The sequence below is a fragment of the Sebastes fasciatus genome, chromosome 9, assembly GCF_043250625.1.
Source record: "Sebastes fasciatus isolate fSebFas1 chromosome 9, fSebFas1.pri, whole genome shotgun sequence".
Taxonomy (NCBI): Eukaryota; Metazoa; Chordata; class Actinopteri; order Perciformes; family Sebastidae; genus Sebastes; species Sebastes fasciatus.
The window spans coordinates 22,428,695-22,453,489 of NC_133803.1; the positions used below are offsets into that span (position 1 = coordinate 22,428,695).

At 39.2% G+C, this 24,795-nt stretch overlaps 1 protein-coding gene across 1 annotated transcript in view; it reads left to right on the forward strand.

Annotated features, from left to right (window-relative positions):
• Nucleotides 1–1,016: 1,016 nt before the first annotated feature.
• The window catches only part of cdh23 (cadherin-related 23), a 184,685-nt gene continuing 160,906 nt past the window's right edge, over nt 1,017–24,795 (forward strand). Inside the window, exons 1-4 of the mRNA XM_074646704.1 lie at nt 1,017–2,107; nt 3,745–3,794; nt 20,727–20,820; nt 24,459–24,533. Of these exons, the coding sequence (XP_074502805.1) occupies nt 20,736–20,820; nt 24,459–24,533 (160 nt within the window). The 5' untranslated portion in view covers nt 1,017–2,107; nt 3,745–3,794; nt 20,727–20,735. The remainder of the gene's footprint in view (nt 2,108–3,744; nt 3,795–20,726; nt 20,821–24,458; nt 24,534–24,795) is intronic.

Genomic DNA, 24,795 nt, shown 5'->3' on the forward strand with positions numbered 1-24,795 from the left:
CGTTCCTGTAGTCAGGCTGGGAGGCAGGCAGGAGAAGTAAAGGAGATGATGTGTATATGCTACTAATTTACACCAATACACCTAAAAACATCAATATTATAGTCATACAAATAATTAAAAGAAAACCAAACAAATTTGTAAACCACATCAAAGATTTAATTATGTTTGTGATTTGTTTCAGGTGAGATACACCAGCCTTCGTATTCAGGCCCGAACATACTGAAAATATCCAGTCAAATAATTTGGACATAGACCTTTAAAATCTTGAAGACCTGGAAGTTGTAAGTTGTAACTGTTGAATTCTACCTTCAACGGGGAGCTTTTTGAAGCTTATCTTTTTGTAGTGGGTGGGACCTTAGGCTCAATTAGGAGATGACAGATAGGAAGTAGGAACAGGTGTTCAGTGGGAGGGGCTTAGGTAAGAAAAGGCCATGCTGGAGGTGAGGTAGGCCACTTTGTATTTCATCTGTTGTTTGAGGCACACACTGAGATCTACTGTAGGGTATAAGACATGCAGTGATTTTCAAGTGTCATATGTTATGTAGGCAATGTATATCTCTGTACTTCTGTCAAGAAAGCTGATTTAACACAGCCTGGTAATTCAAAGTACCTTATGGGTAAGTTGTGGCTTTATACTAATGTCGGCCAACATGTCATATTTACTGTGACTATTGGGAGTTGTTTTAAAATGGTAATTTGCCCAGATCAAGTGAAATACAAATACAAACTTTCTGCTGCTGTATGCCATGACATGTTAAACTAAATACAGGTTGATCTTTTGTTTGTGTAGTGACTGGTAGCCTGAGCTGTTTCTGGAGGACGTGCACCTGCCTAGGTTGTGTAAATATCTGGTATTTATTGAGAAATGTATATAAATCAAAGAGGATTTGTTTTTGTTTGTTAATGATGTTTGCTTTTTAATATTTTTAAGATGACTGACGCTGATCCCCCTGTCCCTCTGTAGGGCTTCCTGATGGGTGCATTGGGGACGGTTTCATGTGGTGCACCTGAATTTGGGTGTGGTCACCTTAGGTTGGGTGAGTGGTGTGTTTTTGGTTGTAGTGATTATTCTTTTACCATGTCTTTGGTGCCACCTTGTGCTGCTCCCTCTGACAGTCTTCTCACCCTAATGGTTTTTATTTATTTTAATGATTTAATAAAACTGCTTTTAACAGTGCTTGAACTGGTTATTTTTGACTGCTGTTTATTCAGATCTGTATTCATTTTTACATTTTGTCATCCTACTTGTACATTTTGTTCTTTTAGTTGTCACTGTGCCAGGTTATGTAGGTGTTATCATAGTGGCATTGAATTAATGATGCTAGTATCCTCATGGTTACCGAAGATATTCTTGCCGGAGGCTACTTTATCCAAGATGCAAGTGTGGACATAAACGAGCATTACACATTAAAAGGACAACAAATGTTGCTTTTTACATTTACATGGTTTCATGATAAGATATTGTACAATTGAGTCTGACTAATGACCATATGGCTATTGAAATTAGTTGTGTTGCTGTAGAAACATCTAGACTATTTTACAGGATCCAAATAGTACAAGTGTTTTTATTGGATTGTTTCCCATTGTTTAGTTGCTTTTTGTGTACTTCTTGTTGTTTAACTGTTGTATTTTTTTTAATTATTAGTTTAGATCTTTCTTTTTTTTTCTCCTTTGTATAAGCCTGTCTTCTTACCCTCTCCTGACACATTTCTTGTTTGTTTTTTTCATTGACTGGATTTTGTGAAATTTTATATATGATAAATAAAGTGTTGCAATGGGCCTTTTTCATAGCAGACATACAGATATAATATAAATTAAATAAACATACCAAGGTGTAGCTAATTGATGATTAAATGTCTGCATTCCGTTTATGATAGTTAATTTCAGGGCCTCGGAACTGTATGCTGGCTCATTGGCATGGGGACACCTGAGTGGAGCGCACACAGTCATCATTAATGTAATTAATCACACCTGTTCGCTTTATGATGCTTCTCGCGCTACAAGTCAGAATCACTACCGTTACCATGGAAATGACGTATTTCACAACGACAGAGACTTTCCTGCAGTCCTGTGGTGCAGTCACGTGCTCACAAGACTTTAAGAAAAGGTATGTTACACTTGTGAAGATTTTAAAGTGGAAGGACGGCAAGTAAATACTGGTATATGAAGCAGTAAACTAACAGCAGTAATGTTAAGCTAACAGCAGTAATGTTATATAAAGTGATAACTAGTAAGGAGGTTAATTTGGCTATGTAAGTTTTGTTGGCAAATGCTTTGCACATTTATGGTAGTTGGTAAGGTTAGTATGTATACTTTGTAGTTGGTATGGTAGTTTATGGTAGTTTTTTTTTTTTTTTTTAGTGAAATAAACCTTTCCATAACCAATGTTGGTGATATTTAAGTTTAGCTAACATTAAGTATAATTACCCACAGGCATCACACAGGAATAAGATGTTTTCAAATTCAGGGGAGCAAACCTGATAGTGCAAATCAGCAACTTTTATTTATATATATATATATTTTATTTTTTTTATATATAATATATTTTATATATATTTTATATATTTTATATATTTATATATTTTATATATATATATATTTATATATTTTATATATATATATTTATATATATATATATTTTTTTTTTTTTAATATATATATATATATTTTAATATATTTTTATTCTTATATATATATATATTTGTATTCTTATATATATTTTTTCTTATTTTTATATATATGTAATTTTTATATATATATATTTTTTAATTTTTGTATATATATATTTTTTTTAATTTTTGTATATATATATATTTTTATTTATATATATATATATATTTTTATTATTTATATATATATATACTGCAGACTACTTTTCACTGCCACTAACATATATATGTTAGTGGCAGTGAAAAGTAGCCTAGCTACCTGGAGCTTGTCCTTGAGTTTTGTTTTACAGAAGTTACTCTAAGTATGGGCTATCGTGCATATTATTTCTATCCACCAACCCCACCAACATCTATTTAAAAACAACTTAATATGATATCCCACTAGCCATATACTTGTCCAGGGGCTGACTGTCTTTCAAAACTCAAGATACTGTATCTGAACAAGTGCTTGGTAATTGTTGCATTTGTGTAGGAGGAGAAAAACAATATTGCATTTCCTACTGGAGTGTAAAATGGTCCGCTAAGCCATACACTGGTTACATGTCAAAACAGTAAGAAATACCACTCTCCTGTTAACACTATCTAAAACACAAGTTTTGGTGCAAAGTACTAGGGTGAAAGTCATAAAACCTGATCCTGTCTTCTACTACTTTATACCATTCTTTGCATTCACATTTAATTATCCTTGACATAATCATTGAAACTGTAGTACTAAACACCTCTAAACTGCAGTTGAGTAAAACATCCACCAGAGTGCAGCAAAATATCACTTAGAATCATCATCATACCCAAATGCAAAGAGGAGGGTGGTGGTAAGAGAGGAGAACTTTAATATTATTAACTTAGGACTAATTAATAATTATTGCATAACATAAATACAATATTCTGCATTTTTTTCAATAAATCATTGCTACTATTTGAACTGTATATATTGGCTACAGTGGTGCAAAACCTTAGTAATAGCCTGTAAAAACAGTTTCTCATAATCAAAAATCAATGCTCTGTAACAAAGTGGTACAGAAATTTTCTGAAAACTGTTTCTGTAGCTATGACACATTTCTGTTTGTTTTTTTAGCTGTACCACTTGTATCCCGGAAGAAAAAAAGTCATCAGAACGGCTGCTTTGTGAGTAAAATATATATATTTTTTCTGTTTGTTTACCTGTAAACAAAAGAAAATCCAAGACCGTCAAAGTTCAAAAAGGTTTTCATTTGACAATCAGTCTGCCACAGGGCTGCATTCACTTTCACATTAGCACATTGTCTTTCTTTGATATATCCCTTCGGTGAGTCTCTTCTGTAGTGATGAAATTTGTAACATAGAAGAAGTGAGACGCCTGCTCCTCAGCATGGGATCAGTGTCAGAAACAGGACGTTTTCCCAAAGGCTCATTTCATACCATTGGCAAAGGAAGGAATATCTTTCATACGCGGTAATGAAAACACAAGACAGGTGATATCAGGAGTGTTATCAAGGCCATGAAGCTGTAATTTGTGTGGAAATAGCTTTTTAGCAGCAAGTATTAATGTATTTCTACCGTATGTTAAAGCCTCTGAACACCCACACAGCTGTTTTTAGTTCTTCTGGTTGATTAGACCTCTGCTCAGGTTGAAGGTGGACCAGAGCTGTGATGATCATCTAACCAATACGGATGATAAAGGTGTGATTCATCCTGCCCTGACAGGTGCAACAAAGCTATTGCAGTCTATATTTGCCCACACAGTCCTTGCAAATATTGAATAAGCAAAGTGTCTGTTTGCACCCAGTCATGCGGCAGTTATTTGACTATTTACACCCGGTAATAGTAGTAGTAGTAATATAAAGAGCGACAAAGTACTTGTAAGGAGTAGTTGTGGTGGATGAATGGGTCAAACTCAGGACTTTCACTCCGGAGACTGGGCTTTGTGTCCTGTGAGAAGCCTATTTTCATTTAGTTGACTTATTATTTTCTGGTTTTTAAATTATTTTCAGTTTTCAGTTGTAGTTTGGTTAGGTTTAGCCACCAAAACTACAGGGTTAAGGTTTAGGAAAAATATACATACAGTACATATACACATACAGTATCTAGTGTGCCCGGAAATAGTATTGTTGGCTACTGACACCTGGGTGCTAATAGCATTTGCGATTAAAAAAAAATCTGATCGTACTAAAACAATGCATTGCCACAAAAACCTCAGCTAGGACCCATGTGGCCACTAAGTTGCTTCACTAAAACAGCTGCCAGGGTACCTTGACAGTAGTGGTTTCCTGCACCTTTTACTGTCTAGTAACATCTTGTAGTGTCTGACCTGTAAATCAGGTCTCGATCATTGTCTTACCAAACACCTTCAAGTACACATGATGTCAAAAGAGGAAAAGATTGGTTATTTCCTGACTGAGATAGGTAAATCAGCATGTTGCCCGCATACAATTAGAATTTTAACTGTTTTTAAGATGCTGTATAGACTAAGAGCTTAGATCAGAGGAGGCTCTGATAGAAACACATCTCATAGATGAGCAGTCCAAGTTGTGGCTCTCTTGAGTAGACTTGGAGAAATTCTTCAACCAGGCCAGGTGGTTTCGGGTCCTCAACCACATTAATGAATAACTTAAATAAAGACAAACTTTAGAAATAAGACAGACTTCAGAATTCAATATGAATAGAAAACAGAATACAATAAACCAAGTGCTGGTCTCGACAGCAGACTGGACCTTAAGTGGTGCACTGGCTTTTATGCTTTAAATCCCACCTTTAGTGGGACTTGCAACAGGTGCCCTCCTACCGCTATTCCATTTGAAACTTATTAATCACCTAGACACCAATATTTCCAAGTCCTGCGTTCAATTTAGCACTTTTTGTGGAAGCCCCACCTTCTCAAAACCACTTTCAGTTTTAGACACCATTATCTTTTAGCTCAATTTAAAGATTATAAAATAAATGTTTATTACAGAAAAGATGATTGCCAATATGATTATTTAACTTGATCATTCACATATAAAAATATTCTATGCAAGAAATTATTATCCACGAGACGTTCTGATGAACAACAGTATGAGTGTATACAATCTGTCAGTGACCACTGAGGTGATCTCAAATAATTAGTACTGTGAGAGGTTGTTTTTTGTAAATCCTGAAATCCTGTCTTAGATATTTTTAATCAAATGTAAAATAATTTATTATACTTTTCTGAAATATACTATCTATGTTTAACTAACTTTAAAGTGACTAATTTATCCAGCTTGTTAATGATATAAGCTGGGAGTTTATAGTTTAAAATGAATTAAAGCAGACATACAGGGGCCTACAGTATCTCATGTAATAAGCTGTCTCATTTGGATATTGTGGCTGTTGCTTTTATATGTAATATCTACTTTATACACTAGGTGATGCTATCACACTGGCTATTGCTCTTCAGATCCATGAACTCTGTGGTTAAATAATGGATTTCAAATTTAATCTGTGTAATATATTAGCTCATAAGCTTATTTAGGAGGCTCATAAATAGATCTCTTTTATCTCAGTGAATTTCAGCCCTCTTCTGTGAAGCTTTGCAAATGATTTGTCAACATATCTAAGCGGAATTATTTTACATTTTTCATAAACGCAGTAGGGGGACGTGCCTTATATTTGCTATCTGTGAAAAAAAAGGCTATGATAAATTCAACCCACATCAAGTGCATGATATGGAAGTCATTTTAGATCACATGGACAGACAGAAGATGTGTTTTTTTTTTAATTGAGAAAACTAGAATAACAGAATTTATGTTTTTTTAATTGAGGAAACTAGAATAACAGAATTTATGTTTTTTTAATTGAGGAAACTAGAATAACAGAATTTGTTTTTTTTTTAATTGAGAAAACTAGAATAACAGAATTTGTTTGTTTTTTAATTTAGAAAACTAGAATAACAGAATTTGTTTGTTTTTTAATTTAGAAAACTTGAATAACAGAATTTGTTTTTTTTTTTTTAATTGAGAAAACTAAAATGATATTGTGTAGAAGCACCATTTACAACCTATGGGGCTGTACAGAATCTGTGATTGCTGGAATTATTGGACTGTAACCCTGGTTTAGAGGGAGTGGTGTTTATAATACAGGACATTACTTTATGTGTAGGAGCTCCACACAAGTGAAGGTTTATGTTTTTGCAGTGGTAGTTCTGAAGACTGGAAAGTGAAATTTGCAATGACCAGGGCGTTGGTGGTGATAGAGTAAAGCTAACAGGAGAAATATTGAGAGAGAGAGAGGGAGGGAGAGGGAGAGAGACAGAGAGGGGGGAGAAGGGGGAGAGAGAGAGAGAGAGAGAGAGAGGAAGAGAGAGAGAGAGAGAGAGAGTAGCAGATACTTGGTAACGCATCACAGCAGGACAGGCAATCGAATCTAAAGGCGCTCAGCCAGCGACGGACACGGACGAGGAAGGTAAGGACAATATGATAATGACATGATCATGCTGCTTAGAGTTGATAGACACCAAGCTGTGTTAGAGCGGATGACTGCGGCACACAATTGTTTTTTCACATGAAGGATTTAATGTTTATAATGTGGTGTAACATGTCCTATACCAAGGATAGTAGTCGTGCGTAATTGTCGACTTTTACGCACACTAATAGTTGGCTTGTGCAGTGCCTCCTGAATGTGAAAGAAGAGTTGTAGAAGTAGTTGATTGATTGTGTAAGTAGTGTTTTTGGTGACCTATCAGTCCAATACGAGGATCGGTTTAGGTTTTGGGCGATATAATATCACATCTACGATCACTTCATTGAAGTTATGTTGTCTTCTGTAATGGTCCACTCCAACTGTTGCTGTTGTTTCATCTCGGGTCTGTTATCAGAGTAATTAAGCAGCTTAGTGAATGTGAGGTAGTGTGCATGCCTGCGCAGAGGTGTCAGGTGTACACTATTATCTCAGGTAGCCCTGGAGACTCGTGAGGTGCCTGCTGGGAAGCGCCTTGGTGCGCGCTTATTTATTCATGTGACACCTGAACGCACCAACCACGCACCGCCAGGTTAAAGGGGAGCGCCACTCAATTTGAGAGTCTAACTATTAATCCTGTGGCCTGGGTCAGTTTTTTTTTTTTTTTTGCAATATATATCTCTTTCTTGTAACTGTAGATACATCAGTAAGTGTTAAATATTTTATATAATGGGGCTTTAGTCTGTATGCAGGAATGTCTTCACAGACAGCTGGTGCAACAATGACTTTGCAGAGTAATGCAAAGCAGTTTTATGACATTTTTCAGGAGTTTTTTACCTCCTGGCCTGAGTGCTTATATACCATTCAGCCAGTTAAACTGTTTTGCTTAAGTGCTCCAATCACAATTTAATGCAAAATAGGTTTATTATTAAAAGTACTATATCAATAAGTCTGGACGATATTATGTGGATTGTAATGTTTGAGATATTTTACCACAGTAAGGCAGATTTACTGCATTTGAAACACTGCTGATCAACTTGGCAAATAGCTTTAAAGTTTATCAATTTAAATGCAAATGGACATGAAATCATAATATGTAGCCTATATGTTCACCAGTAGTGCACTATATGACACTCTTATCGGGGAACAAATGAGTTTTCATTACAGTTTGAATTGTGAGCATACATAAAACATACTGAAGAGCAGACATTCACAATATTTCTCTTATTTTTTTATAACATATATTGTGTTCCTTCTGCTGTCAGACTATATAGTGCATATAATGAGATGATGATGCTTCAGGGGGGTTATACAGAATCGGAATTATATGACATAAAATGAGTGACCAAGCCTGTTGTGTCTCTGGGGAAATGCTGTCATTCAATCACTACTCCTGCTGAAATATGTTTCATGGCAATTTTGGCCTGTGTAATCCCAGGTTGTAGGTTCACTGTCTTCCTCACTGTGGTCCACCAGTTTAGAAGTAGTGATGTACTGCTATTGTCACCCCTGCTACGAAGTCAAAGTATACCATAAAAACATGCATATGCTGCAAAAGTCCTTTAGAATGATATTGTGTATTATGTATGTGAAAAGCTGGAGAGTAGCTGCTGCTGTTTTTCATGCATTAAGTGGGGAAAGCAAGCCTCTGACAGTTTTCCTTTCTGTCTGTCACTCTCCCTGAATTCATTCAGAATACAAGAAGGGAGAAAAAAATTGTGAAGTTGAGAGTCCATATCTGACAGACACCTTGACTGACGGGCTCAAATGAAACCCAATATGAGTGATAGAAGAATGAATTGCAGATGCGGTGACTCTACTGGACTATCCTATGAGGTCTCAGACAGGGAGCAGAGCAAGGTGTGAGGACAAGAAAGCACAGAGGTATTGTAAAATTGAAGAATGGTAAACTTGTGGAGAGGGAAAGGGAGAGATGGCAATGTAGGTTGTGGGAAAGTGGTAGGTGCTAAAATAAAGCATTTTATTTCTTTCCTATGGTATTGATATAATTCTTGTAGCTTAGCCAATCTGTGGAAATTGTGTGTGGAACCGTTGGGAACGATTTGGCATCGATTGCATCTGTGAAAGCGTCTGAATAGTCTACCTGCTCTTGAGTAACTATTAGGCGATGGCTCAAGAATGTTATTTGAGTGTTTATATACTTATATGCTTACTTACACATATTCAGGGTTGCTGTTGACAGAAATATTTTTTTTATTGCAACCGTATTTATACGGTGGTGTCAGTGTTGCTGACACAATAATGCACTGTTGTGGTTTGAGTACAGTGGTTTCTATGACAGCGTTTGACACAGAACTCACAGACCTTAAATGTCCGTTTTCTGCCTTTTTCCAAGCTGCTTTTGGTGTCGACACAACATTCCTACTACTTGCGATTATGATCATTGCACGCTTCCGACTTTTCTCATTTCTACATCCACCTCTCTCCTGGTCCAGCTGTGTGTGGTCATTAAATCAGCCGAGGCAGTCGGGCAGAACTGCTAGAAAACAGGTTGGAGAGGAGGGGAGGGCTGAGAAGATGATTTTGCCCAGCCAGTTGTATTACAGGTGAACCGTCAGTCCCTGCAAGCTGCTGTCCTTATGGATGTAAAGCCATGCTTTCCTAAATTAGTCATGTTAGTCAAAAGGCTTACATTAGACCCGATCATTGACGATTATTAGAGAAGATGATTGCTTAAATATTTGGCTGTAAGCCCAACCGTCTACGATGAACTTGTTGTAGTCTTTTGACACTAATCACTGTCTCCCTGTATTGATTCATTGTGTGAAACCATTATGAAGAAATTTGGAAATTAAACATTTTCTGAAGGAAGGATGGAGGGCAGCCTTTCTTTTCTCACTGTTAAAACATTGGGGATTCATATCTATCCATTTCGAGTCATATCTTCCCCTGCAAATAAACGATGCCATGTAAAACAAACAAAACAGCAATTTAATGGCAGCTCTGTTGTGTGACAAACCCTTGTTGTTGGTATTTACGCATGGACTGCTGCCCCGAAGTGGGGCTGAAACAGCACGGAGAGAGACGGGATGGGATGGGAGGAGAGACGACGAGGGTGGAGTAAGATGGGAGGCAGGGCTGAACGAGGAGAGAGGTCAAGTGTTGAGATGCAGAGGTCATCTGTGCTGGAGGGGAGCTACTAAATGGGGTGTTTTGATCTTTCAACCGGGATAGATGCAGTCAGCTGTTGGCGAGGTAGAATTGACTGCTCTCTAACAAAGAGAGAGACAAAAGGAGATGAATGAGTCTACAGGCTATCGCCTGCCCTCTGACACAGCTGTCTGTGTTTATGTTGTCTGATATACACACAGGCCTCTGCCTGGACAGCTTTGCCAAACTCATCGCAGCAGATAATGATGACCAAGTGAAAAGTAAGCCTGACTAAGATACAGGAATTTCAAGACTGGCATCAAAATTTGGGTAAGAGGGAATCAGTTCACATTATGGACGCTTTGAATTTGTTTACTGGTGTAATGTTTGAGTGAGGAGGAAAGAAAAACCACAAGCTGGTGGAGAGCTGAGGCAAATATACATTGAGATTGAGCGTGCTAATGCAGCGATTACAGTGTGAAACAAGGGAAACTCATTAACAATACATCTCATTGTCTCATAAAACGGTTATAGGCTGTCTACATGGTGAAACAGGGGTGAAGCTGAAAACATTGTGATTCAGAAGAATAAAGGTTGAGCAGAGGACAAGAGGGGCATGACAGCGTATTGATTTGTGCTGTTTTTATCAGTAGATGGATGAGAGGAAAAAGTCATGGAGTGTATCATTATGTTCTCACTACAATTTGTCCACAAACACACTAAAAGCCTAAAATCTGAGAGCTAAGATTGTTATGTCAGTCTGCACTCAGCCAAAAAGGAGGTGGCAGCAGCAGACATGGTTGCTTGCATCCTGCACACCTTTTTGTACCATGTTTCTTTGGGTTTTAAATCTCATATCTTATGAGACGTTTGGCTGTCCCGTTTTATTCTGTAGTCATTTTAATGGATATAACTGTAGTCATCTGTTCACTCAGTTCTCTTGGCAATTTTCTTATAAAACACTTTGTCAGAAACATTCTCATCACCGTTTACGATTATAGCAAATTCGTCTGTAATAGATCCATAAAAAGCAGCTTACCTGCTTCCTCATAATCTTGAAATTGAGCAGGAAAAAAAGCAGAATGGAGGCGCACAGTGATCAATGTTGTCTGTACACGTATGACAACATGGATGAGACATAAATGGATACAAATGGCCCCTGGCCAGGAGGAGAACGGTTACATTACTTACATTGCATTACTTATCCAAAGCGACTTACAATAAGTGCATCCACCCATGTGGATACAACCACCCATGTGGATACAACCTCAAAATTGCAAGAATAATCAAATAGGCTGCGCTGCTGCAAATACTATATTTAGAAACGGTAAGAGTTGGAAAAGTTAGAAGTTATTTTATTTTTTATGGGACAAGTTGCAGTCTGAACAAATTAGTTTATTTCTGGTGTCCTGACGTCAATAATAACTTTATTGGGCTGTGAACTAAACAAGACATTTGAGGATGTCATCTTGGGCTTTGGGAAACACTGATCAACATTTTTCACCATTTTCTGAAATTTTATAGACCAAACAACTAATTGATTAATTGAGAAAATAATCAACAGATTAATCGACAATGAAAATGATAGTTAGTCGCAGTCCTAAATTCATTATTATCGCTTATTGTCTCTCCGTACAATTCTCAACCCTGAAATTGAGATTTCATGCCCCACAATTCACATCACAAGATTTATTTTGTCTAAAACACTGTAATCATTTAAACCAATATGATCATTTGATATGATTCATTTTAGATAGTGATGACGTGAAGATGTGATGGCGCACTTCAGTGAATATTGCAATATATTGCATTGACATGAAGACAATTCTGTAATGAGTAGCACATTAATCTTGTTCATATTGCTCTTTGGATGTGTTGATGGGGATCAAGTGAACATCAGCTATGGATGGTGCAAGCTACTTAAAGGACTAGTCTGAAACTGCAGTACATTGTGACAACTTTTTTGCTCATCATCAAAGTATTGAGTAATTTATGGGTTTAATTTAAGCTGTCTCTCATTCACCATGTCACCTGAGCGGTATGCACAGACACTACAGTAGGGTACAATAGCGGACTTGTGTACAAGATGAAGTGTCAACAACATGTTACCCCCATCATTGCACCATCAGTATTTAATCAGTTTTTCCTATTGCAGAAGCAGCTCCTCAGCATCCACTTGACAAATAACGTGACTGTGGCCCAGCTGTGTCTCAGTGTGCGGCACAGGAGGAGGCTTCTCCCCTGCTATTTACTCCAAGTGAACACTAATCAACCCCTACCTCTCCCGCACTCTCTCTCACACACACACACACACACCATAGTGTGTTGGTCAACAACGACACAGTGTGTATGAGTTGTGCCTGCTCAATCGTTTTGTGACAGGGTGCTGTAATGCGGCGCCTTGCAGTGCTCCCATCCTGTTCGTGATAATTACCATCTTCCTCGGTCTTGTGTAAACTGCCCCCCCGTCTCTCCCTCAGTGTTTAGCTTTACTGTCAGCCCATACAGGATCAAATACGTTGCAGGCAGCATCTCCAGAGGAAGACCAGTTTGACTTGGCATGTTTCCTATCGTCCCCTACATGCATCTGATGTTTGCCTGGCAGGAAGTTAGTGATCTTTTATTGAAAGGAGGCTCCAGTAAGTCAGCTTTATTTATATAGCCCAATATCACAAATTTGTCTCATGGGGCTTTACATTATGTACAGCATATGACACCCTCCATCCTTAAACCCTCGATTCGAAGAATAGAATTCCCCACAAAAAAACATATTTAATACGGAAAAAATGGAAGAAACCCGAGGAAGAGCAACAAAGGAGGGATCCCTCATCCAGACATGTAATAGATGCTGTGTGTACAGAATAGTCCAGCTGCTTTCTGAAGAAGCCAATCCGCAGCAACGAGCATCAATTCATTAACATCTGACTCATTTTGTGATTTTAGGTAGATTTGCAAAAACATGTGTAAAGATGGAGGACAACTCGTATGTTTCTTAGAAAATTGAAGTTTGGTCACTGATGTGGAAGTAAACCTCCACCTGGTGCCTTCTAAAGGATCATGTTTATACAATATGCCGTGCTATGTGCCATGTTGTCCAATATCTAAAAAGGTCGGTCCATGTGCCATGTTGCTGGACTTAAGCGTCATTGTCTGGGAGATATAATTGTTTGCCTGTTGTCTTGAACTTCTTTTCCAAAGACCTTGGCTGCTAATTTGTTAAGAAAATGGAACATCAGCACCAGCAATTTCATATACAGTATGACCCGATCAAAGAGAACAGTTTACTCAGCATCGATGTGCCGTGTCAGTTTGATTATCATTTCTACTCAAAAAGCACTACATGCTCTGCAGTCCAAATGCCATCCCGTTTACATTGCACTCTCGTCATGTGAGTGAAGTTTGCTGAGTAAGGCTTTCAGAAAGTCATGTCATGTTTGAGATGAAGAGATCAGGAGGGCGGGAAGGAAGACATTACTCAGCTCATCAGAGCAATGCTGCCCCTCCCTCCTCCCTGACAAAGCCAAATGCCTGCTAATCTGTCTGTGATCACTGTGCTAATGAGTGATGGCTTTTTCATGAGGCCCGAGGGCGGGAAGAAATCTGCCATTGATTTGCTGTGATAATCCAGATTTGGCTGCTGGCTGAGGGCTACCACTCCCCTCTGAGAAGGGTGCCTTTGAGGTTAAGGCAAGTCAGACACAATTGCCATGTAATCAATAATATCGAGTGCTGTAAGCCAGGAGATGCAGCCGTGTAGGCAGGCAGGCCTCTCCGGAGAGAGCACAGCGGGTCCAGATATTACTCTTCACTTTACACTGCCTTAATCACACATTACTGTCAGATAAGCTATAGGACCACAACTCATTAAATAGACCTGGATCTCAGCCACCCTAAGCTTTGCCCAGTGGGAGCTGTATGTGTTCCTAATAGTCATTTCTAGGCTTTAAAATAGCCTGCCTTTTAAATCTGGATTCAGTGCAGGATCTTGGGCATGTTGGCAAGTATTACAGGTGTAAACATTGAAGTTGATTTAATGGACTCAAATGTTTAGGTTCTCAAATGCCTGCTACATAACTGTGAGACACTGCTGATTCATTAATAATTCATTAATCACAGGTGAATTGTAACCAAAACAAAAAATCCTCATGAGCAGTCAAAGGCTATCCTATCCTTTATAAAGAAATATTATTTAGGGAATTTAGGGAAACGCTTGTCTTGGAATCACACTTAACATGATAACACCACAATACATGGCCCACAGAAGATGTGTATTTGTTGTGTTGACATTTTACATCAAGACACAGGAGACATAATTATCTGCCAAAGCTTAGCACAATGAAAAAAAGGACGATACACAAATCAGTGTAGATAAGACCAAGAAGAGAAAAGAGAGAGAGAGAGAGAGAGAGAGAGAGAGATGACTCAAAAGAGTGGTGAAAAAGACAGAAAAACGCACGCTTGGGGAGAGAGAGACAGACTGGTACGAGATGTTGTTTTGGGTGAGCAGAAGATGAGCAGTGACTCTGACAGAGTGAAGGAGGGGGTAAAGAAAGTGGGGGATTGATAGATGGTGACAGTATAGCCAATGGAGTGGGACAGCGCTGCAGCGAGGCCCAGCTTGCATCAAGGACCACCTCCCTGCTTAGCCCTGTCCTCCTGAAGTTTAATTGCCCCATGCATAACTGACTGATTGGAACTTTAGATTTAGCTGGTACTCAGCTAAATCTAAAGCTAGACCATTTTGCACTAATTACTACCTTACGTCCATCTCAAGTGCCCTTGCTCTCATTTAATTTAATTTATCTGGTCTGTGCTCGATGCCAAATTCCTCCACCATCTTTTAAAAGCACAGTCTATTATCTGAATGTCAGATTTAGATTGTTTGTTTACATCAGTGAAGTTTCTAAAGTAGTTAAACAGGCCTGTATTTTCAATTATGCTCATTTGAGCAACACATAAAATGCTTGTATTTAATATGTGTGTCTTCAATTATATGTTTGACTCTACCTTGAATTTACGTGGTTAAAAATGGCTTTAATTTTCTGGGAAATTTGCTGCACAGGGAAGTTGGAATTACAACACTCATAGAGGTAGAGTGACTTAATTCGCTGCTCAGGTAGACATTACTCTTCTATATCTTTACATAGCACATAATTGCTGCTATATTAATGCTCTAGATATCATATAGAGCACCTTTGAGTATGGTTCCTACTAGAAAATCTTTTATCAACAATTGGTTTTAATTTTTGAGTATGGAGGGCAGGGACACATCCAGCGTTCTTGGGGTGCTAAGCAGGGGTTGATCACCACCCCCCACATCACCCATGACCGCATTGTTACTGAAGTGATTGCAATCACTTCAATATGAACTGCACAGTGCATGGTCACACAATAACCTGAGTCAGCCATGTAAAAAGATGTGTAGAAGAAACAAATTACCATGCCATTTTAAGTGGTACTAAAACAGAACAATAGTGCAATTAGGAATATGTTCTACTGAAGAGTAACAATGAATTGGCATACCAGACATTTAGAGGGTTAGTTCACCCAAGTCACAAAGAACATATTTTTTCCACTTAGCCCTCAGGCTACTATGCAGATAGTTTCAATTTGATTTGCTGAGTTTCTGACATTCAATATCTGCAGCAGTGATTTCTACCACAAAGATCATTGAGTTAAATGGGACTTTGTTTGTGGTGCTCAAAGTATTGAGAAATGACATTTAGAAAATTCAACAGTAAAGTCTTTTCAAAACAATGTCCTGTTTATCCTAGATAATCCTAGGACAGTGTTCACTACTTTATAATCTTCAATACAAAATACATTTCCAATAAAAACTGTTGTCCAAGAGTTGTGTGCAGTTCTGGAAAGATGTTGCTGCTGAGTTTTTCAGACGGCAATTTTCGATGCATTGAGCATCACAAATTAAATTTAGTTTACCTAAGTTTTATCTGCAGTGGATATCTCAAAACCTGGGCCAATCTAAATATATCTGCATGGTAAATTACCCAGAGGTACGTTGGAAAATTATTGTTTGTGATTTGGGTGAGCTGACCCTTAAAGGTAGGTAAACACTTTAGTGTTTCTCCCCAAAAAAACAACTGGTCAGCAGGTTTCAAATGAACTGCAGTTTGCAAGTGTGCAGAAGATCAAAAGAGAGACAAGAGACACAATAATTGAACCTGGTACAACTTAAATGATATGCAGTACAGTTTCTTAGTGCTGAGAATAATAAAACAATAAAAAATACATACAATATTAACCACATTAGAGTTATTATCAAAAACCTTCATGTTTGTAATTTGCTCAGAGCAGGATACATGGCAGCTGCTTCCTTCCTTTGCCTATGCCACGGGCAGGCTGTGACAAGAGCCCAGAGTTATATCAGTGGGAAACCTGAGAATGGAAGCCAATGCTGAAGTGCCTTAAACTTGCATTCTTTCTAATAGCCAGCAGGGGGCGACTCCTCTGGTTGCAAAAAGAAGTCTGATTGTATAGAAGTCTATGAGAAAATGAGGCTACTTCTCACCTGATTTATTACCTCAGTAAACATTGTAAACATGAGTTTATGGTCTCAATCGCTAGTTTCAAGTCTTCTTCAATACAGCATGATGTTCATTTATTAAATTATGGTCCCATTTAGAGTCAAATAGACCATAAAGCAGGGGATGCTTTAGGGCGTGGCTACCTTGTGATTGACAGGTCGCTATATCGCAGCGTTGTCCGGTCTGGGAGTTATCTGTGTTTTCGTCTTATAAATGTCTTATTCAGCGTTCGGTTGTACTTAGCGCCACACTCTTGTGTCACTTCTGGTTGCAAAAAAACATGGAGATGGCCAAAAACCAAGATGGCAACGGTCAAATTGTCGAACTCGAGGCTTCAAAACGGTAGTCCCCAAACCAATGGGTGACGTCACGGTGACTACGTCCACTTCTAATATACAGTCTATGAGTTATACGCACAATTCAGGTTACACATATAGACGAGACAAAAGAGAGGTTGGTGTGACCACCTGGCACTCTAGCTATAGTACAGTGCATCTGTAACTTTGTGGGGGTGCTTTCTGTGGGAGAATGTTTAATCTTAAATTCTCCTACATCCTGGTGAGACCAGAGAGCCTGATGCTGCTGCAGGAGAGCTGCTTTTATTTTTCACGGCTGCCTCAGCTCTTTCAAACCCAACGTGTCTGTCTCAACCAGTATCCATCACTCATATTCTCCCATTCGTCATCTCAGAAATGTCCTTTAGCATTTGGAGGAAGGATTAGGTGTGTGGGGGGAGATGTAGGGGAGAGAGAGAGAGATCAGTTGTGTGGCAGACAACAAGATAAAGAGCATGCATACATCAACCACCTTCCTACAAGATATACTTGAACATGGACATGAAAAATGATAGTATACAACAGATTTTTGGTACCACTGTCAATTTGAAGGCGTCAGATTGTATCAGATCTTTCATAATGATGGATTTTACAATGGCATCAGACATTTTCTATCAGTTTGTGGGCATTTCTGTTTCCCCCTAAGAAAATCAATCTGCTTCTATTTAGAAAAAGCAGATAACACGTAGACATAATGCAGCAAAAACAACTTTTTCAATGACACGTGTTTTCATTCAACAAAGAAAAAAAAAATAGGACAAAAAGGAGACTTGAAGAGCTTGCTCACTTCTCTGTACAATTATTTTATTTTTCCAGTGTGGAGAGCTGGGAATGGGCTTTATTGATTGTCCTCATCCAGACTGATCAACCCTAACCGAGCATCAAAGAGGAACACAGGAAACACTGAGTTTTTGCCCTTAGGTCTTGTAGCTTGCTGTGTTGTAGTTACTGGGTTGGATTAACAGTATGTCAGTACATTTGGCTATTTAAAGTGCTCCAGGGTGTCTAGGTCATGCTACCTCAGGTGTGTTATTGATACAAACAGTAGGAAATGATAGGATAGAAAAGGAAGTGATTATGTGTTTTTGTCCAGGAAAGGACAAGTTGTGGAATGTGTTTATGCTGTTGTCGTCAGCTCTCTATCTGAGCTTCCCACTGAGTCAAGATAATACCCTCTACTAGAGGACCACAACTGTATCGGAGAGGACAATGAGGGAGGAGAGGGTATGAAAGGGGGGCTGAGGTCTTCGGGGGCCAGTAAGAGAGAGGAATGAAAGTGTAAAAGCAAAGAAGGAAGCGGAAAGGAAATGAGGAAGGAATGGAGTTTAAAAAAAGTAGCAGACATAGCCATGCTGGTTGAATTGTTACAGAAATTCAATAATGCTGAGGAAACAGGAATCCAAATGAAAACAAATGTGCCTATTCAAACTGACACACATGCACAGCTAATATAAGCACGCACAGCTACACACACACACACACACATATAGATACAATAAGCAATGACAGCCTATTCTTTACCTTGCGTCTCTTTCTCACTCACCTGTAAATTTTAGCTGCTTTGTCTGAATTGAATCCACCACATATTGTATATCTCGAACAGCACCGCAGCGACAGGAAAGCAAGCAGCAACACAAAGCAGCGTGTGTGTATTGTATTTTATTGCACCTCACACTGGTTTCTGTAGTTTATTTAGCTTTATTTTGCCATCAGATTTCTGAAGGACAAGGAGCGCCGACTCTGAACATGAGCTTTGCCGTGAGCTGAAACACAGTGGGCTTTGGGGAGAAGGAGAATTCAGAAAGATAACCCTTCAAAATTAAATTGTCACTGAATGAGTTTGCCGACCAGTGAGGCCTTGCTGGGACAAGTGATGACAGTGTAAAGAGAGGGAACAAATGAGAGGGAGGGGAAAGAGAGGCAGATGAGGGGAGGGAGGGAGAAGGAGGGAAAAACTAAAATCAGAAAACAGTGAGTGCTTCTACAGCAAACCTCACGCAACAGAGGACCAATGACGACATGTCGGATTGGCCGAGTGTTTACCTTTATCAGAATGTCCTGCAGGTTTGAGATATAGACAGTCACTGATAAAGCTGTGCAGCAATTTACAGTTAATTAGAGGCATGTCTTTGCTGCTCTCCTCCCAGCAACATTGACAGTAAACACCTCTAAACACACACTGAATGATCTGAGTCTTCCCAGGAAGAACAGTCTGCTCTGTCCCATCCTGAAGAAGGCTTCACTGTTGTGAGTCCAGTCCAGTTTGTTATTGATTAGGACCCTAAGGTACTTCTATGAGTCCACCCTCTTCGCTTCCTCTCCCTGGATGACAACCAGGACAGGGGGCCTCTTGATTCTCTGGTAGTCCACCACAAGCTCATTGGTTTTGCTGATATATAGCTTCCGGTGATTGTCGTTGCAGCATTTGACAAAGTTCACTATCGGACTGAAAGTACTCCTCTGTAATAATTGTGTTAGAGTGTGAAGACAGCATGTTTTTCACTGGAAATGTTTCAATGGAATGATACTTGTCAATATAGTGATTAATTCAATTTCACCAAAAAATACACTTAATACCTTTTTTATCAAATTCCTTGAAAGTCTTTACTACATATATTATGAGTCTGGACCATAGACTGTATATAAGAAGTGGACGTAGTCACTGTGACGTCACTCATTGGTTTGTGGACTGCCGTTTTGAAGCCCCGAGTCCGGCATTTTGGCCGTCTCCATCTGGGTTTTTGGCCGTCACCGTCTTGGTTATTTGCAACCAGAAGTGACACGAGAGGGTGGAGCTAAGTACAACTGAACGCTGAATAAGACATTTTTAGGCGACCAAAATGTTATAATTAGCTTTCATGAAGTGAAAACACACTGTGAAAGGGTTAAAGTCCTGAGACGAAAACACGGAATACTCCCAGACCGGACGACACTGTGGTAGCAACCTGCAGCACAAGGTAGCCACGCCCTAAAGCATACCCTGCTTTATGGTCTATTAACTGTAAATGGGACCATAATTTACTAAATGGACATCATGCTGTATTGAAAAAGACTTGAAACTAGCGATTGAGACCATAAACTCATGTAAACTCAAGTGAGAAGTAGGCTCATTTTCTCATAGACTTCTATACAATCTTGACATTTTTTGCAACCAGTGGGGTCGCCCCCTGCTGGTTGTTAGATAGAATGCAAGTGTAAGGCACTTCTGCATTGGCTTCACTTCTCAGACCCGGAGGTTGCCCACTGGTTTTGACAGACATGAATGTAACTGAAAACTTGACTGGTTGGTGGAAGCATACAACCGCGAGGCGTTAATTCTAGTTTTATATTTAAATCAGACAATTAGCAGTGCAATGTCTGATTATGGCTAATTAACAGTGTGTACTGTATTGTAAATGAGCCGTTGCTGTGAATTTGCCCTCGTCAACACCCCACCCCTCAAGCAGACACACACACAACACCTGCTTGAAGCATGCTGTGCAGAAAATTCTTTTTCTGTAACCTAATTACACTGATCACATCTCCTACTCACTTTCACAGTAATCACCTAATGTTAAGGAGCTGAAATGTCTTTTGACACTATGTGGCTTGACTGAAACTCCAACATGGTGATAATTGTTTAACCAATTAATTGTGACTGTACAGTAATGTGTGTTTTGTATGTGCTTCTTCAGGTGCAGGTGATGTCGTGGAGTGTGGGTTTAGGCGGCAGGATGATAATTGCCAAGCTCCTCCTTCCCTTCCTCATTTTCCACTCTTTCTGTGAAGGTGAGTCCTCTTGTCTTGTGTGTGTAAATCCACAATGATGCTGCATCATTTATTAAATGACCATAAATTCCTGGTGCAGTGCAGCTTCTCAGTAGCAATAAGCAAAGGACAGTGGTTTCACTCGGCAGCTATTTTTGTGAATATGTGCAACAGTGTGAATTTGAAGCTGAGTAATTGAAAGAGTATGTTCAGTCAGCCAAACTTTCCTGAATAGAGGAATGAAAGTTTAAAAATATCACTGTGGCGTCAACATGTAACTATAAATCTCCCTTTGTTAGTCATATACAGGACTATGAATAAGTATGGTTTCCCTTATGTCTTTATTGGGAAAGCATTTTACGGTACCTCTCCCACCTCTCTCTCAGTTCTTCATTATTAAGTGCCAGAAAGGATTTTCTGTTACTTACCTTCTACACATGATGTATTCCCTTACCTTTTCTTGACTTGTACACCTTTTCCTTTCAGTCCTGTTACATGGTCTATTTATTTTTTCACATTATATCACTGTCATTACTTCAGTCTTCACACACACACACACATACCCCTCGTCTGTCTTGCATAATGTCTCACATTATAATGCGGTCTAAGGATTACTTTAAAATACGCTGAGTGTGTGACGGCATGAGAGACACGCCGATATATAGAGAGAGAGCTTCTATGTTGTAACGGGAACTGTCTCACAGTGACAGGCAGGAGACACCTCCAATCACACACAGCGCTGAAGCAGCGGGGAAAGTTATTAAGTGAATGCCACAACCTCTTTCCATCAAGCACAACGAGTTTATCAAGGCTCTTTTTATATCTCTCAGGAGTCCACCAGCCTCTCGCCTCTCACTCTCACCTCTCACCTTGTGTTTGCTTTCAATGTTACCGCTTTTTTCCTCTCTCTTCTCTCTCCCTTGCTTTCTCTAACTAACCCATTAGCACACTGACCCTGCGCTCCTCCTTGAGCATTACCTCCCTGATCCGTCAAATTGGATTGATGATCATTGCTGTGATTATTTTGTGGCTGTAATCTATCCGCATTCCACTATCCAAGCCTGACGCAGTGCCTCGCAGTAATTAAACCACAGGTATGGACGGGAGCTTGTTAACCCTCCTCCTCACCACCCGCTATCCAGTGAAGCGCGCTCCATGTTCTTGGCACCCACTAAAAGCAACACTGGCAAGCCACAGATAAGCATCTTCTTCCGCACAGGCGGGCACATGACTGAACAGAAAGCTCACACTTTCAAAGCACCGATTCACTCTATCAAGTGCTCTCACTTCAAACAGACTGGCCTCACGTTCTCTCGCTTCAGTGTCTCTGTGGTCTGCCGCACAGCTCAGCTGATCAAAGACCATCAGCTTTGTTCCCTGATCTTTCCAACAAAACAGCTTGTATCACACGGCCTTTTGACACCACAGAACCATGCCCAAACACGGCAGACTATTAACCCTTAAACAGGCCCTTAAAAGTGTGGATATTCCCTCTTATACAGAGAAATCAATATGAGGTAAAAGTAATTTTGGCCTGATTATACTATATAAGCTCACTTGTTTTAACCATGGTGTTGAATTGTTTTCATTGACCCTGGAGGCATGAATGAATCTACCTACAGACAGACCATATAAACATTTATTCAAGTTAAAGCATGAAAATAATGAGTACAACTGACAGCGGTATAATGCTCTGTGTGTGATTGATGTTCTCTGCTTACACTGTTTTGAAAAAGCCTTTTCGTATGCCTCTGTGCCGGGGACAGCTGTGGCCGGAGGCATTATGTTTTCGGATGGTCCGTCCATCTGTCTGGTCCTTTCTCATGAATGCGATATCTCAGGAACGCCTTGAGTAAATTTCTTCAAATTTGGCACAAACGTCCACTAGGACTCAAGGATGAACTGATTAGATTTTGGTGGTCAAAGGTCAAGCTCACTGTGACCTCACAAAACACATTTTTGACCATAACCCAAGAATTCATATTCTAATTAGGACAATTTCACACAAACGTCTAACTGGATAAAATGATGAAATTCTGGACAGATATGGATGTAAACGTGACTGGTTGGCAGAAGCATACAACAGCAAGGTCATAATTCTAGTTTCTATTTAGAATTAAGATGCACTGTGTAAGATGTTTAATGTTCCATAGCTGATTTTTGACCAGAATATAGCTGCATGGGGGGTTGTTAGGGTTGTTGTTCAAGGTCAAGTATCTGTCCCTCTGCTGAGTGATTGATGTGCTGCAGAGGTATGTCTGACATAGACACAGTCAATACCCATACAGCAGTGAACAGATGAACAGCCAAAAATCTAAAATGGGTAGAAGACCTATAGAGTGGGAACAAGAGAAACAATTACAGAATAGAAGAACAATAAAAGACACCCGCCTACAGACTGGCCATAAAAGGCTGCTGTACAAAAACAATAACCCTGGGTGATTCAAGAAGTGTTTTGAGCAAATGGTGGAGAACTTTAGAAACTTGAAACCGAGGGAGGTATTTTCACCTTAACCCCATCATCACCACCAGATGTGAGCAGATGTATATTGGACAGGCAGCTCTACTTGATCCTATTATCTCACTAATCTTGTTGATGGTTGTTCCCATGTGATTTATATTTGACAATAATGCGTCCAAACCTATAAATTAAAGACAAAGTTAGAATGGATTTTATATAGGACTACATGCGAAAGAGAACAATCAGATGCTTCTTACCCTGAAGGATTCAGCCAGTTTCCTAAGACAAAGTCAGAGCCATTGACCCATTTTACATTACAATAGACTACCTGTATTACATTCAGAGGTACACAGACTGCAATAGGTACACACTAGCTTGAACAGCTGACAGTAGTGGAATTAAAGAGTTTGCCAAAAGGCCAAGACCAATGGTACTGAACAGGAAAATGTACTAAGGTGATCTACAGATCTTGTTCAGTTCGATTTAGAGGCCGGGTCTGTATCCATGATAGAGATATTATTATAGTTCATTCTGGGATGGGGTGGGAGGACTGAAAGTAAACAATATTATGGGAATTTCTCTTTATGAACTTCTGTCATTACTTAAATGTTGACATTTTCACCTTTTGAAAACTTCCAAACATGTTGCTATGGTCTCCTCAAAATGTCCCCAGATGACACACTGTCTTGCACTGAATACATTTGATCCAGGCACACATACAGTGTAGTACTGTACACTGAATATTTTTACTGCAGCTCACATGTGGAGGGAGGGGCCATGCTTTCTTTGGGAAGAAGTGTGAAAACAGTCTGTATGTATTAAACAATAGAACAAGGGTGTGAGCACTGCCACCAGCATCAGTGCATTTTTCAGTTTAAGTGCTCATTGCAGTAGCATTTTGCACCTATACTTCTTGAATATGACTTGACAAATGCTGCTCGAGTACACAGCTCTACTGTATTGCTTCAAATAAGCGTCTGTTGCTGCTGCTGAAAATGTGAAAAACCAAGAACATCATTTAAAAAAAACTAAATCAGGCTTGTAGTGAGTAGATACTAAGCTATCAGGCTATACTTTAAATCAATGTACATAATTGTCATAATGGAGATTATTTATACGACAATCTATGTTTATCGTATAAATAGATAGTGTTGTAACATGATTTTGATTACCATTTTTCCTTCTCTCTTTATCACAGGCTCCAACCAGCCGCCACGCTTCCTGAACTACTTTTTCTCGACCTACCTTCTCATCTATGAAGATGCGCCCGTCGGTGAGTCTCTGTGGAGTGCCGGCATGTTGTATTTGATGTATCTACATTGTCTAAAGAAAGTACAGTAAAGCTGTCTGTGCGGATTGCTTTTGTCAACTTGTTTACTGCACAGAAATGGTCCATCCTTGTATTCCTTGAATATAAACTGAGAAAGCGAAAACAACAAGTAAAGAGAGATGTCATGAAAGACACTGACAGCGATGGCAATGGATGTCCTCTATTGGGACGCATATATGTTGTGCTATGTGATGAGAATATCCTA